General features: G+C 41.7%; 1 protein-coding gene and 1 long non-coding RNA gene across 10 annotated transcripts in view; one reads left to right on the forward strand and one right to left on the reverse strand.

The window, feature by feature from the left end:
* WNT7B (Wnt family member 7B) overlaps positions 1 to 15,034 on the forward strand; it is a 98,422-nt gene extending 83,388 nt beyond the window's left edge. For all 6 annotated transcript variants that reach the window (XM_030041211.1, XM_030041210.1, XM_030041209.1 and 3 more), the window contains 2 exons: positions 103 to 374; positions 11,661 to 15,034. In XM_030041211.1, coding sequence (XP_029897071.1) covers positions 103 to 374; positions 11,661 to 12,140 — 752 coding nt within the window. In that variant the 3' untranslated portion in view covers positions 12,141 to 15,034. The remainder of the gene's footprint in view (positions 1 to 102; positions 375 to 11,660) is intronic.
* LOC115352673 overlaps positions 1 to 15,373 on the reverse strand; it is a 41,181-nt gene extending 25,808 nt beyond the window's left edge. For 2 of the 4 annotated variants that reach the window (XR_003927226.1, XR_003927227.1), the window contains exons 1-2: positions 8,310 to 9,669; positions 6,427 to 7,195 (exon numbers count right to left, since the gene is read on the reverse strand). This is a non-coding gene — a long non-coding RNA (uncharacterized LOC115352673). Of the gene's footprint in view, positions 1 to 6,426; positions 7,196 to 8,309; positions 9,670 to 15,268 lie in introns of those variants that run through there. The other 2 variants (XR_005930769.1, XR_005930770.1) reach the window with 2 other exon arrangements.
* Between the last annotated feature and the right edge of the window lie 1,329 nt (positions 15,374 to 16,702).

The following is a 16,702-nucleotide window of genomic DNA, read 5'->3' on the forward strand; positions in this document are numbered from 1 at the left end:
CTCACATTGCTGCCTGACACCATTGCTGTAGATAATGTGTGTACTTTAGTAAGTAAGTGCTGCCTTTCTGCCAACCCATCAGCTTTTGGCTTCTCTCCACAGGAAGCAGGGAAGCTGCGTTCACCTATGCCATTACTGCTGCCGGGGTTGCGCACGCTGTCACGGCCGCCTGCAGCCAGGGCAACCTCAGCAATTGTGGCTGTGACCGAGAGAAACAGGGCTACTACAACCAGGAGGAGGGCTGGAAGTGGGGAGGCTGCTCTGCGGATATCAGATACGGCATTGAGTTCTCCCGGAGGTTTGTTGATGCCCGAGAAATCAAAAAGAATGCACGGAGGCTGATGAACTTGCACAACAATGAGGCTGGAAGAAAGGTATTCCAGAAAGGACGAGGGATGGGGAAACGTGTGCGCTGGAGGACGGGGGGAGGCTGGCTTGGTGGCAGGAGGCATTCCCCCAGAACTTACTTACCCCTCTCTCTGCTCTTATCCACACCCACATCAACTTACCTGATGGCATCTAATGTTTACATTTTGTTGCTGTTTCTTTTTATTCAGAGCTGGCCATTTATTATAGGTGCTCCCCTAAACGTTTCTGCTTCCTAAACCTTCTTTTCAGTCCCACTGATAAGAGAGAGGAATTTGCTGGAGCTGTTTGGCGTAACGATATATCTTTGCTTTTCATCTCCTCTGCAAAAATCTAGCAAGAGATGTTGGGGCTTGTGATGGGACAGGACTGAGTGTCTGCATTGCTGAACTCTCACAGCACTTGCAGCTATTTATTCCATCCAAAACCGAAACAATTCTTTGACCACAGCTCCAGTGAAGTACATGCTTCATAGCAAATTCACAACTGTCCGTTTCTCACTGGCGGGCTGCAAACAGCTGCGTAAGTGTCACTTTGGAAGAAGAAAGTTTCGTGTCTACAACCATGACTGAGTAGCTTGCAATGCAAACAATAAACGTCGTGGAGCTACGCCGATTTATGTCCATTGAATAACAATCCTCATAGCTCTCAAATCTTGCCCTTTGAAAAGTATAACAAGTCTTTCTACATAATATATACCTACCTCAGGAGAGATTTTACTATACCCTTCAAAGTGTTTTCCCCCAGGTAAAAAAATGCTGCTTCTACCCTCCAGTGTTGTAGGAGATGCCCCGAAAGTTAGACTGAAATTTTCTCCCTAAAACAGTGTGTGCTTTCAGTCCTACACCGAGCACTAGCTGCTGAGGTGGGCAGAGGTATGGTTGAACTGGTGGTGACAGAAGCAGTACAATTATCTCACTGCCTGTATTTTGCTTATTAACACTCAGTCCATGCAGCAAAACCTCCTGGGGATTGCAGTTGGCTGTGCACTGAAACTGAAGGTGGTGTACGGGCAGTTATCCATTGGGAAGAAAGTCTATATAAATTCAATGTGGTGAAAGAGACCAGTTATGGGGCATAATCTCAAGTGTGGAGACAGGATCAATACTCGAATGATCGTTGATGCTGAGGTCTCCAGATGTGAAGGAGACAGCTGACTGCAGAGCCAGACAGAAAAGCATCCTTAAGAGGGGCACAATCCTTTTTCCCAAAACTTGCAGCCACGGGTGTAAGAGCACCTCGTAGTGCTGTATGAGGAGCCCTTGGAAGACCAGCAGCTTGGAAGACCGGCTCCAGGTCTGATCACTTCTCTTAGCCTGGGCGTTTCACCTTGGTGTCATGCATTGTGTTTGGATGCAAAAGAACGTGGTAGCCACACGTTAAACTTGCAAGGGAGCATTTATTACTGCTGGCTGCATTATCATCCCTGCTTAAACTGGCAACCCTGCGGTGGGCACTGTGCCACCCCCCCCCGAGATGCTGATGCATGTCCTCTTTTGAACATGTTACAGTCTAGATGCGGAAGAGGGATAAAAGAGCAAAAGCGGGTGCATAGATGAAGAACAGTGAAGTCCCTTGCCCAAGGACAGAAGGCGGCTCAGTATCTGAGCCAGACACTGATTCCAGGTCCCCCAATTCTAAATATAGCCCAGTAACCACTAGACCACATTGCTGATTCTTATTAAGCAAATTATATTTTTACTCTTCATCAGAATTTCATAAGCAGAGGGACATAAGCAAACCAAAGAAGTGTGTGTTTTTACAGATATTTCTGGTAGCAGCATTCATGCAAATGCATTTCTTCTAACATTTCTAAAAACTTAATTTTTTGCAAATGTTCTTGCAAAAAAACCCGATAACACTCACTTTAATGTTTTTGAGATGGTAATAAAAAGGCTTGTAAATACTGACAATATAGGGTTTTTTTCCCAAATACACTTTTTTATAAATAGTATTTTGGAATTTACCCACCTTTTTGTTGTTGGCATTTTTCAGTAGTTATTTATACCCATATATATTCTTTGTAATGATTAATGCATTGTATTGCTTTCAAAAGCTAAGCATGACTGAAAGGATTTGGTGTAGCTTTTTGTTTTTGTTTTTAAGTAGAATCCATCAAATCCTGAGGAATGTGCTCATATAAAAGATGGTTTGGGGGTGATGTTTAGAAATAATGTTGGTGTTATGACATACATTCCCATGAAATGAATATGCAAAGTGGTACAGTATATAATACTTAGTGATTTTGGTTCATCTGAGATCATCTGCTATTTGTATAAATTAGGCATTCTGAATTCGAGACTGACTGAAACTTAAGGTTAGAACAAAACTCTGGAAACTAGGATATGTTTTCTTTGTTACTGGCTTGGACTTTTACAAAAGTAGCCACAGAGTTTTGTACAATTTCAATGTGAAATCACAAGTCCCTTCTGAGAATCAAGGCAAACTTGATGTCTGGCCTACAATCACCTGAAATTTGGCAGTTTTGGGGGTCCCAGGTAAACCTGGATTGGATTATGAGCCTGACACAAAATCTGAAACCAGGAGATTTTACTTACACGTGGACGTCATTCTGACATACTCCACATGGTCCTTATTCACACTCAAGTCAGAAATAACTGCATTTATGTCTGGATACTTGCTGAAGCACAGCACTCAACCTCCATCTTCCTTCTTTTCCCTTCCAAAAATCTCACAACACAACTGGGAAAAGCTCGTATCTCTCTGAGTAAGACTCTGTCAGTACCATCCTGCTGATCTGCATGCGACGTATTAAAATTTGGAAAGAGTTTGGAGCCAAGCTTCTGGTTCATGATTGCTATTATTAAGGACCAAAGTAAGGATATTTTTCCCTTGTTATGAATCGGAATAAAAGGTAAGAAGGAGACCACAGGCAACTCAGATTTTTTTTTGACTTCTTTGTTGCTTCAGAAGTTCTCAAATAATCTTTTCAACCTTAGGGTGGGAATGCTAAGACAGTAAAGGAAATATATGCTTTTGTAGCTTCCTACGGAGATTTCACAGGACTTTCACTATCTAAAAACCCCCACATTTACATCTGTAATGGTAAGGCTCACAGTTCTTATTCAGTTGTACCGAACCGGCTTTTTGAATTAGGTAAGAACAACAATATTTAGCCAATAAATCTGCTACCTTCATTTTAGTCTTCTCTTTAAATCCCAGAGCCTCCTAAGAGAGAAACATGAGGAAAAAAGGATGCAAAGAGCTCCCAACCCCACCTACAGTTATTTTCAACTTGCTCTGAAGTCAGTGGAAGGCCCCTGATGACCTCACTAGACCTCTACCAGGTGGCCAGAAGCTCATTGCTAGGATCATTGTCCAGGACTCTGACCGCCAGTTTTGCCCCCAGAGCAAATAATCCAAATAATTGGATGCTCCGTTATACTATCGCATGGCCTTTTTCATGTGCCGGGGCAGGAGTCTTGCCCGTCCTCAACCTCTCCCAGCACTTGTCCCAGACGCGCCTGGGAGTCAGAGGCGTTTGTAACTACGGTGTTAGACTATAATGTTTTGCTCTCATAGGGGTGTTCGCAAAGGCTGGCCCGCTGGTATTTCACTGTTCTTAAAAATAGAGTCCTGAGGAATTTCTCTTTGAGGAAAAAACAGCACGGTGTAGAAATAAGTGCACAAACTTTGCAAACAAAGTTTTGAGGGGGGAAATAGTGCTGGGGGCTCTTTAACTTGAGTCTGGGGCTGAGATGTTCAGCCCAACACTCTGATAAAGTACCTCCTTGGAAAAAAAGATGATAGTTAGGCTTTTCAGGGAATTTCTGATAACTGTGGAAAGAATGAATCTCCTAATTGCCTCGTGTTGCATCCCCTAATGGCTCTGCATTGCATTTCTAAGATTTGTTTCAGCTAACGGCAAGTTTGTGAAGTTTCTAATAAATTTGTAATGAATAGCACCAGTGACAAAATAATAAACTTGCCATCGGTGCCATTTGGAAGAAATAAATGCTTAGTGATTCCTGGTGACATGAGACGCTACTGATGGAAGATTTATGCTTTGTGGCAGAACAGCGCCGTGCTGTGTAAAAGAGCGAAGTAGCTAACTTCACCATCAGTTTTTAAATGGCCACTATGATCCAGGATGGAAAGTACAAGTGTGGTAAATGAAAACAAGCTCCCAAAGGAAGGCTAGTGTAAGTCTAAAGCAAATGTTACTGAAAGAATGGCTTGTTGCAAATCTGAATGATTACAGAGAGATCTGTGGGCAAAACTTTTAGAGTAATGAAAAATTAAATACTAACAAAACCAAGTAAGCTTTGATGCTATTTTATGAGACAGCTTTCTACCATGTATTTTTAGAAACAAGTGTCTTTATTCTCGGATAAATGAACTTAGAAAGAGTAACATCTGGGAACGCACGCCATTAATCTTAACTTTTTGTTGAAAGCTTCAAAACAATGACCGTCTCTCATGGGGAATCTCAATTATAAAAATGGGGGGTTTTGTTTGTTTGTTTTTAAGGGAGGGAGCTAAAAGAACAAGCTGACAAATTGGTAGCAGATCACAGCTTTTACCAAAAAGAAGAAAAGAAATGTTTCTAACAGTTTATCAATCAATTAGGCTCTTACGATAGACAATGACTGTGGTTATGCGGAGAAAAAGCTGGCCTATTTCTTTCTCTTCCAGAAACACACCCATCACACTGACTGCCAGCAACTCAGCCTGGTACCATCCCAATATTTATTCTTTTGTAATGTCGATGGGTTTTTCTTGTTGTTTTTTTGGAATGCCTGGAAGATGACAACATCTTATTTTACATTTGAAACAATAAGAGTGTGGGGACAAAAAAAAAAAAAAAACCAAAAAATTCAGACTCTCTTCGGAAGAGATTATTCAATTACTTGGGACAACATTTCCATCTAAGCCACGGCTCGTTCTCACAGTTCCTGGCGCCACAGGACTGTGGTACTGGGAAGGGGGTTTTTGCTGACATGCTTTGGCTGTAGAACAGCTAATGAGGTGATTTGTTGGTCACCATTCATTATATATATATACATACACACATACGTGCATATATATATGTAGAGTGTGTGTGTGTGTTTGTACATAATTATGGAAGTTTATACATATTTATATGTGTTGTCTGTGCGTAAAATATGTACAGAAGTGTTAGCTCCCTTCACGTCACATGAAACATTTAAATTAATAAGCTCACTTCTGCAAGATGCACAGCACGCCCTCATACGTTGCAGACTGCTCTCACTGTCACCTAACAGACAAAGATTAGAAGCAATGCCCAGGAAAAGACTGTGGATGAAATGCTCTGAAGTCACAGTGGAGGCTGAATCCCAGTTTCAAGAGTGAAAGCCAACTAATTTTATGCTGTTATAAGCCTAAAATATTCTTAAAAATGTGACTTTGCTTCCTAAGTCATTTCAGTGATTTAAAGAATATGACTTTCCAGGTTTTACAGCCTTCAGTCCCTCATTTGTTGAAAGTTTCTTTCTCTAAGAGACACAAACTATTTCACTGCACATCCCTTGTGAGAACACTGATGAAAGAAAAGCTTTCGATAGTTGTGCTTCATGGCATACTTTCCACTTTCCCACTTAAATTGATTTGCAGACAGATACAAATCCAATTTCAAAAAGTTCGGTGTTACAGCTTGGGTGGGTTAGACGGATAACTAATGCTTATCCATATGTCCTGAATATGCAGCTTTGGCTCAAAATCTCATGAGGATAGTTCTCCTGCTTCCAGTTGGGCTGGATTTACTAGCCTATTTTTTTCTTCCAGAAACACACCCTTAACATTGACTGCCAGAAGCTACATCTGGTACTATCCGACTTTTTGAACATTTTGCTTTAAAATTAGAGGGGGGGAATAGCCAAATATTTTAGGACTTGCTAAATGGTTTTATTCTAGAAATGCGCATGCCCATGCATACCATGTAATGTATGCAAGAAAGATATCATCCATCTAGTAAAATATTACAGCACCCCCTCAAACTTGACATCTCTATACTGCCTGGCAGAATAAAAACAGCAGTGAAATATTTTTAACCCTTTAAGATGATATTTAAAATTTTACCTTCAAGCTTAACAGCAAATTCCATAGACAAGAGAGTGAAATACTGCAATCACACTTGGTTTGGGGATGATTTGAAGTGTGCTTCTCAAGATTTTTGCTTTTTGCAACATTTCACTGTAAAAATAAAATTCAGAAAGTTGTAACCAATTGCAGCAGTTTATTGCTCAAACGGAGCAGCTATTTTCTCTTCTAGAAGGTAGGGAAGAGGCACGGATGGGTTAGGCTCTATCGCTCATCCTCATAATAGTAGGGACTTTCATCTGATGGGCAGCAGGTCCCAAAATCCCAGGCTTATTTTCCTGCTAGCCAAGAGGAGAGCTAGGGTGAAGAGAGCAGTGGGCCTTCTTAAGGTTTTTTTTAATGCATTCTGTGGGGATACTATGGGAGAGGGTGCTTTACCTAGGGAGGCAGGTGAAGGGCAGGAGGAGGTGAACTGATGCCTCTTGGCACCTCGGAGGGTCCCTAGCCCTGCTAAGCCCTGGCCAGTGCCAGGGAAAAACCATCTCGTGCTGTGGCTGGATATTGACCCGCTGCAAAGCAGAGGCTCCCTGCTCCCATCGAAATGAACATAAGAAAAATAGGGACGTGACAAGAGAAGGAGTAAGCACGGTAATTCAGTTCCTCGTCTCCCATCCCACTGAGTGTAAATACTGTTTTGGGGCTCGATGGAACAGCCTCACAGAGGAGCAGAAAGAAGAGTACGCAGCTGAAGCATCTGTATTCCTCTCCTGCTGGCTCCATGTCTTGTCTTCGCAGGGCTGGGCACAACCTGAGGAGACATGGCACGAACTGCTCAATTTTGGGCTCTGTGATCTGCTATTAATGAAGAAGATTTTCAGGACATTTGTATTAGAGGAGTAGCATTGCACCCTACTAATGCTAGTTACACTCCTGGCTATCCGAGTTAATAAACCAAACCCAAACAAACCTAACTTTGTTTCCCAGATGGGTCCACGAGATCAGCATTTTGTCAGCAGTTGGTGGACCCCAGGCCGCACTGAGACTAGGGTTAGCCGGTGCCCACACACCATCGGCAAGCCGTCGGCTCTTGCGGCTGCAGCCGCACGAGTATCAAAGGGGTGGTGACATCTTGCGACCGGGATCCATCTCTTTTGGTACTGTTATTACCCCAAACAAAAGTTGATCACTTGCATATTCGATGGGGGAAAACTCCTAAAGTCTTCTATTTCTTTTTGATACTGCAGTCAAAAAGTAATATGGATTTTGTTACATTCAACATCTGGTCCAAAAATGTGCATTTCCACTAAGGAAAACACAAACCAGAAAAGGCAAGCCAAAACAAACACACAAAATGTTACTATTGTTTTTACATATTTTATCCAGATAGGATTTTTAATATGTACAGAAACTGTATCTGATGTTATGCAGTTGGGTCTAGATACGGAACTTGAAGAAATGAATTTCTTTTCATGCGTATCATTTTGTTTTATTTCAGTCTTTGCAAATCTTTTTCTACTTAACTGGCAGCGGACAACCCTCAAATTGCATTTTCAGTGTATGATTTATATAGGTATAAAAATATGTGGGATAAGAAAGCTTTAACATTTTATTTCACAATTCATTTAACAAAGTAGCAGTAGTTAGAAAATTTTACTTGGCAAGATCATATTGGGGTGGGAGTGGGCCTGTATGTGGAAAAGGGACCTAAGGAATGTTCCTACGATTAGTCTGAGGCAGCACAGTCCAACGATGGGAATTTGCTCTGGGAGGTAGATCTTGCTGTAAACCATTCAAGATTAGATACGAGGCACTGACATGACAAATGAAACTGCTGAGAGAGTGGGTCGTACAAGCTAATGATTTTCAATCTTTAATCAGGCACCTAGCTTGGCATAGCGTATTAGATTTGAGTAAATAAGTACCTTTAAGGCTCAGGGTCAAAGCTTTGATGGGAATTTTGCTGAGGAAAATTGAGCTGGAGGGACAATTAGGAAAAAAAACGTTAAGTCGCTCTTCATGCACAGCATTGAGCAAACAGGGTCAAATCCTGCCCCCTTTGCCAGGTCCAGTGGCACCTTGCTGGCAAGTGGGAAGCTGCTCGAGGTACCAAGCAGACAGACATACCTCTGGGAAAGCTGGAGCATGCTGGCTTGTCAGCAAAGAGGAACGCTCCACAGCATCGGGGTGGAAAGAGGGAAAAAAATGTTGCTTAGAATCTGCTTAGTTTGGACCTTGTATTCCCTGACCTCCAAGTTTTTGGGCACAATTTTATACCCACAGCTGACTGTGGGCACACAAATTATAGCATTCAGGAATTTAACTACCTGATGATTGGGCCTGTGCTCAGTGTTGTAACCCCAAGCATTCCACATTCATGAGAGAAGCCTCCAAAAAAATAAAAAAACCTGCGAGATTGGCTTCAGGATCATGAATTAATACTTTCTGAAACTTCTGCTTTTTTGAGCCTGCATGGCTTGCATTTGCAAGTTCTTCCACCATCATAAACAGTGGGAACCTTTGAAAAAATACAGCAGTGAAATCAGATTTCTGTACAGCAAAATGTCTCGTGAAACTGGACCTTCAGAAAGACAACAGCAAAAGAAATCAAGACGGGATAAAGTTGCTGGAGATCGTACTACAGAGGGTGCCAGGCAGCACTGTAGAGAAAAGGCAGCACCTCAACCAAATACACACACGCAAGCAAACATATGTATACACACACACATCCATATATAAGTACACAAAGATATCACCTAGGAGACCAAAATGGGTGATATCTTTGTCTTTCAGGAACAATGACACTTTCTGTTGGAACAGGGAAGCACATCAATGACAGAGACGGAGGCTCCTTGGAGCAGCGTCCAAAGCGTTGAGCCCACACAAGAGTAAGGGGCCTCACAAGCTTCGCCTCCTCGCACTCTCTGAGCAAGTTACTGACTTGGCCTTTTCAACCAAAACCCAGACAACAGGAACACGCGCAGAACATGACAAAACGTGTACTCCTCACCAAGATTTACGACTTAGGGAGAAGAGGTGCATGAATCAGGTGTGGCAGATCCATCCCATGGTAATGCCTTCCTGGAAGTCCTTAGATCTTAGTGCTCTCTGGTGAAGGTGTAGAGAAGGTTGTCTCCGTCCACCTTTCGTCACGGATTTTGCTGCAGTTCTTGTGGTTGCAACTGTGTGTTCACCAGCAGTTGAGAAAGCTGTGGAAACAGGCTAGTTTAAAAAAAAACATATTTCAGCAATATCAAGCAAAACTTATAAGCGCTTTTATACATATCTACATGCACATCTAAATACCAATAGATTATTTTAACCCAGATTTGTGGAACAGGATTGGAATCTTGTTTGGGGGTCTTTGAAAAATCATGTCCTTCTGCACAGGCACAAAGTAGAGACAGAGGAGACCCTTGAGACCCCGGAAAGACTCTGGAGTATTTCATAAGGCATTCCTCTACTCCCTGCCACTGAAATGCTGCTGCTGCAGCAGGAGGTGGCAAGTTTTCTCTTTTTTCCATAGGGAAGACAGGAAGGTGATACAGTTTGGCAGTGACCTTTCCAGTGTCCACAAAAAGCAGCTCATCACAGCCTCGCTGATTTTCTTTTTCAGAGTAGTTGCAGCTATAGGAACTTCTTCCATAACCCAGTAAACCTTCCGGGAAATCACCTTTTGTGCCTCTAATAGACTAATTTGACCTTGACCTGGGGAAAAACCTGTGGTTCCAGAAGGTCTAAGGTATTTTTGAATAGGATGCTCAGCTATCTTGTACTTGCTGCTGTATGTTGGCAAGGGAGAATCAAAACCAAATATTCTCTTTAATATTGAAACCCCAGAAATTTGGGGAAAAAACAAAACATACAATTTAAGTGAAACTCGAACAACTCAGGAGGGTGCCCTCTATTTGCAGGGATAACCAGATCTGTACAGCTTTTATTTTAAGGCCAGTTTCTTAAGCAGTAAGCATTTTTTACTTCCCTTCTACTTCATTATGCCATTGTACTCAGATTTCGGCCCTTTTATCCTTTGCCCATTTCAGTCATGTTCTGGGATCTGCAACGAAACCACTACAGGAGATGGTCTGCAGCATCAGTAATGCTTTAAGACAAGCTCGGTAGCTCATATTTCTTTGTTAGCATCCCATTGCGAAGGGGAAAGATCAGTTTGCTTTGTTCTTAGGCCTTGATTTTCATAAGCTAATGATGACTGTGGGTGTAATTGTGGTCAGGCTTCAGTGGTAGCGCGAGGGCAGAAAAACAGAGAGGCGCTTCCGTGAGGCTGGTTTCCCCTCTGCCGCGCACACGGAGCGGGAGGGCATCTGCTTGCCTTCCCCCGGCGCACATCCATGCCCCGGGAAGGAGGGATGTGCCAGCCGTGGCACGGCTCGGCCGCGGCGGAGGCTGGAGGTCGGGAGCGGAGCGTGAGCCCCAGAGCCCACCGGTTTGAGCCCCTTCTAGGGACCATCTGATGCTGGATTAACCTCCTCTAGATTGACCTCCTCTAGCAATAGCAATAATAAGGGCTCCCATTCCTCTCTGGCTCCCAGCTGAGCAGGACCCTTCAGTGGATTTTATTTCCTCTAACACGGCACAATTGTTGCCCCAGCGCAAAAAACGTATTTGTGGCTGATCATTTTCTTGATAGTTGGGCTAGATGCTGCAAGGAGTGCTGCTTTTAAAGGGGATGGTATGCTCTGTGCGTTGAATAGTTAATAGGTATGCTGGTGTTACCACTGCTGGTATAGGCAAAACTTTTAATTATGCAGTGAACACGAATGCTATTCAGCCACACAGTATATATTGTTCTGTGATATTAAAGCTGGTCAAAATTTTTTAAACATTCTTTGAACATTACTTAAAGCAGTTAAGATTAACTATTCTGAATCTTACCACACTTGAAAAAGACATTATTTTTTTTCTGTTTTCAAAATGAAAATGGTTTGAAAAAAATTTTAAGTCACTGGAGTCCCATGAATTACTTTGGCTCTAAAGACATGTCTTCTGAAATTTAAGTAAATATCCTCCCATATTTGGAGACAGAATGCAAATATTTTCTAATAAAATGACAAAACACTGCATTTCCGACCAGGCACCATGTAAAACAAAATGTGTTATGAGCATTCTGCTGGGAGGTGAGAAGACTTATAAGCATGCATTTGAAAAATTTCAATCAGCAGTAATGAATATTCATATGAAGTAAACAGACTGAGATTTAGGCAAGCTTGCAATACCGTTTTCCTGCAGTAACGATATGCAAATGTCTGTACACATAGGTTCTCGAAGAGAGAATGAAATTGGAGTGCAAGTGTCACGGAGTTTCAGGTTCCTGTACAACTAAGACCTGCTGGACCACGCTTCCTAAATTCAGAGAGATTGGATATATTTTGAAAGAGAAATACAATGCTGCAGTGCAAGTGGAGGTGGTACGAGCCAGTAGACTAAGACAGCCGACCTTCCTGAAGATCAAGCAGATTAAGAGTTACCAGAAACCCATGGAAACGGATTTAGTGTACATTGAAAAGTCACCCAACTACTGTGAGGAAGATGCTTCCACAGGGAGCGTCGGTACCCAGGGACGACTCTGCAACCGTACCTCTCCCAATGCGGATGGGTGTGACATGATGTGCTGTGGAAGAGGGTACAACACACACCAGTACACCAAGGTGTGGCAGTGTAATTGCAAATTCCACTGGTGCTGCTTTGTGAAGTGCAACACGTGTAGCGAGCGGACAGAGGTGTTCACCTGCAAATAATGGCATCACGTGCAAACGAACAGAACAAATCACCACGAGTGAAGAAAGTGGAGTACAACAAACGACGACAGCATCATTTTGCACATCTAAACTTCTTTGGGAAAAAAAACCCCCAACCAACCAACACCACAACAACCACTCCCTCCCCACTACTTACACTTCTAAGGATGGTGCATTTTGGCTGGCTGGCTGTTGTAACTGCTTTGGAAACAAGGGCAACAGGATTAAGGTGATGTTGACAACCACATGAAACTTTCTCTCTCTCTCTCTCTTTTTTTTTTTTTAAACTACAGCCTGGGTGTTGTAGAGTTCTCCTAGTAAGTGTTTTAAGTAAGTTATACATATCAGAGAAGCTGACTGCATTGCAGCTCCCATGGAATTTAAAAGAAAAAGACACTTTCTTCTATTTTACAGCAACAAAACCACCGAGCCCTGTGCAAATAAAGACTTTTTTTAAGGAAATGAAATCTTCACTGACTAGAACACAGCAGTCTTGCTGCAAAAACCTAAATTTCTAAAAAGCAGGTAGCGAGAAAACAACTGGTAGGGAGACAAAAATCTATGGCGGAAATACTCCACTATCAGTTTGCAAAAAAATAACGTTCACAAAATTGCATCAGCTGCCAGTGACACTGGAACTCTTTGAATGAACATTAAAAATAATTATTTATGTTTTTAATAGTATCAAAAAATTCTAAGCACTAACGGGTAGCTATGTCTTAATTCTGTACTAAATGTAAACTTATTGGAACTCTGACTTTATGATTTTTGTATTTGGTTCTCCCTAAGTTCTTCAATGCTACTGATCTGTTGTCACTCCACTATTAGAGAGTTCAATTACTGTAGGCCTTAAGCAATTACCAGAACTGAGCAAAAAGATCATGCAGAACTGTGGTTACAAATGCTTGATAAAGACTTTTCTTGCTTGCCTCCTGAATAAGAATGACTCTTTTTAGACTCAGGCTCGAGGCGTGGAGCACCTGCTCTCCAGCTCCTCGTAGGGAGTTTTAGGACACAAAGACATGCTTCGACAAATATCAAAGGTTTTGCTTGGCCATCAAAGGCACTGGCTGGATCTTCCAAGTATTGCATTTTGCCTTTAACTGTTGAAAGTTAATATTACCGATAGTTTTAAATAACTTATGCCCAGTATGAACTGAGAAGTTAATAAAAATATGGTAGCTGAGCTCTAGGTTGCTGCAACCTGTGAGCTGTGGTGGCTTCACGAGCATAAGAAAGCTATAATTTGGGTTAGTCTGTGTCGTCATTATTCTAAGGTTGGCAATAGCATACTCCCTCGCAAATACATGAATGTTAAGAAAGAAGCTGACTTTTTACACCAGCACTCAATTCTAATTCACACACCTTTTCCCTACAAGAGATTTCAAAAAAATTCTCAGATATTTTACTACTGTAAAATCTAGTGTTTTTAACACTAAGAGCCAGATATGCCCACTTATAACACAGCACATTTAATCCCATAAATGTTTGCTTGTAGCAAGGGTCCCTACCTGATTTTCTGAAAACTTGGATTAAAAATTTCCTAACGTCTGCGTATCTGCATTTCCAGCTTTTGTTTCATTTTATTACTTCTGTTGAGGGGCTGCCCAGCCACGAGCCCTCCCCATCTGACGTGGGAGCACTTGCCACACCACACGGTGCTCCTGGGGCAAGGGGCCGGGGGAGCTACCGCTCCCCCAGCTCCCATGCTGGATATGTGAATGAGCCAGGATTACCTCCATAATTTATGGGCCTGTATTATCAAAAGTAACTAATCACTTGGGGACCTTCATTCGAACGTTCATGAGGACCTGTCTTTCTGACCCCAAGCACTTACCCTCTGAAAATCAGACCCCTTTGATGAGTCTCCCACGGAGCAATCCAAAACTGAAGAGCTCATTTTTTTCATTGTTGCTGTTGGTTTCTAAATACCAGCCTTGGTGTGAATGGGTGCAACTCCACAGAAGTCAAGAGGGGCCCCCCAAAATGCTAGAGTCACTCCACATAACTTAAAGTCCCTTTGATTCATGGGTATTGTTGTTGAATAATAGTGATATACTGTACTTTCACTACATTCTTGACAGGAAGCAAATAAAGCTCCCAAACACAGTAATGCACAGTCTTATGGTACTAGATACTGTAAATATATTAGAATAGTATTTGTTAAGTACAATTGAGGAATCCAATTAAGTTATATTATTGTATATCGTTTAAATGTCTATAGAGTATTTTAAATTATTGTGAACTACACTGCGTTAAAAAAGAAAAAAAAGGTTATATATTATAACACCAACCACTCTGAAAAGTGGACCAAAGTGACACTTTCTCTCTTTTTTTTACATACCCCTATTTCAAATAGCTCTGTCAGCTATTGTAACACCACGGTACCAGTCCTATGATTGGATTCACTGTCTAGAATACAATGTTTCAGAGCATCCTATAAAAGTTTTACTCGTGTGGGGGTGCAGCATTCAGAAAGGTACTGTATGGCACAAAGCGGGGGCTGACCACGGGAATGCATGGACTTTGAACTATGTTCCAAGGAAAAGCAGTTTTGGTCAGAAAACACCGTTACCACTAATATACTGGAACACCCCCCCCAAAATGGTGACCTTCTAATGAAGGTGTCTGTGAACAGAAGTGGGTTACACACAACTTTTATTTTTAAAAAAATGTAGTTTGATGTCAAAGAACTGTGACAATAGAGGTTTGAATGCAACCAGCAACACAACGTGGTTTAACCATACCTTAGCCATGACAAAACTAAAAATACTGTATGTTATTAAAGAATTTAAGAGCAAAGATCAATTTGTTTACTACGTTAATGTTTTACGGCAAGCAGAAAACAAAAGATGAAATGTGTTTCCATTAAAACTTAATTTTTTCCCCTTCTAGTTCCCTTTCTTTTTGTTTGTTATTCATTTAGAAAAAAGAAAGAAGGCAACAACGCCTTATGCAAAGGCCATTTGTGTACAGGCTTCTCTGGATGAGAAACGATAGGCAGATTCCAAGTCCAAAGCAGTTTTTGTGTTTTGTGAGAAACAGTAACGAACACACCTGTGTTTGGTATCACAGTCCAAAGTCATCTACCTACACCAGTGGTACAGAGAACTGGCACAAGCACCAACCTTGTTACTGCCCGAGACTTCGGTTGGCTCAAATGAGAAGGAGATAAATGTTTTGTGATGGAAATGTGGCACCCAGCTCCAAAACGGTTCTTGACCATGAACCTCACATAACAGATTGGCAAACAGAGAGGAGTAAGAGGCATAGAGGAGAGGCTTGTAGGCCCTGACTTCAGCACTTGCACATGTTCCAGCTTATTCAAGCAAGTTATGGACACATCTGAAAACCCTACCTGAATCTGGACCTAAAAGATTTTACAGAATTTACCTTGGTCAGAATAGTAGCAACCTCCTTGATACTGAGAATAGTGTCTTCCTATACAAAATCTAAAGAAAACACACAGCCTTTGTTGTATTTGCCCCTTGGGGAAGATATCCAGCCTTAGATAAAGGTATAGCCAAATTCCACATGAACTAAGTCCAAAATAACTTCATTAAAATGAACTGAGTTGCCCTGGGTTTATAGCAGCATAAGTATGCACAGCATTTTACCCACGGATGCCAAAGAAAACACTGCACCTTCTTTCTAATTACATCATGGGAAACTTGTTAATAGAGCTGCAGGAAGTTTTTATAGCAAATGGTAATATTACATTCATTTCTACGATGACATCTGGAAAGTAGATGAAACTCATCAAAAGGTTTGCAAATCTTTTAACAAATCTAAAGCACGTTGCGAGTAGGTCACTTAAAGTTTCAAAGATATTTCCATGGATTTCTTTCTTAGTTTAAGGTTAAAACCCAAAAGTGATACTGAAGGTAACAAATCAAGGCCTTCCCTTATACCAGCTTTCCCATACGAATAACTCGATAAGCCTTTCACTATTGAAGGCAAAACTGGCGTTTAACAGAAAATGCTTTCTATAAAGCTAGAGATAATTTGCATTCATAGCAATTTTCATAACTGGACAGAATGACTGCATGTTTCCCTTCCAATCCTTCAGACCTTTTGTTGCAATGACAGTTCCCACAGCGAAGGCGGTACAGTAAGTGGTGTAGTAAAGACCCAACATTCTTCCCTCCGAGTGACGGCCACAACAAGATGTGGGATACACACAACTAAAACTATGTCTAAGGGAAAAAAACATCAAAGTTGGAAAGGCAGGGGAAGTTGTAAGCAATTTCAGTTTGTGACACTGATATTGTAAGAAACCTCCTGCACGCAAAACAAACCGCATTGTAGGCTGAACTTCACCCACAAACTTTTTTCCCTTCGAATGCAAAGTCCCCGTCTGCATCTCTGCACATCCAGACTATTTAACTGGAGAACAAGCATGCCCAAAAGCTGGCAAGTATTTTGCTTCTGGTGTTTTAGCTGCTATTAGGAAATCGTAGGGGATCGTTTTCTGACAGGGGACACGCAGTTTGAAATTTAAAATTTGCATCTTATTTTTTAAATGAAGATCTAGAGTTTTTTCCCCTGCACATTCCTGCAGT

The sequence above is a fragment of the Aquila chrysaetos genome, chromosome 17, assembly GCF_900496995.4.
Source record: "Aquila chrysaetos chrysaetos chromosome 17, bAquChr1.4, whole genome shotgun sequence".
Classification (NCBI taxonomy): Eukaryota; Metazoa; Chordata; class Aves; order Accipitriformes; family Accipitridae; genus Aquila; species Aquila chrysaetos.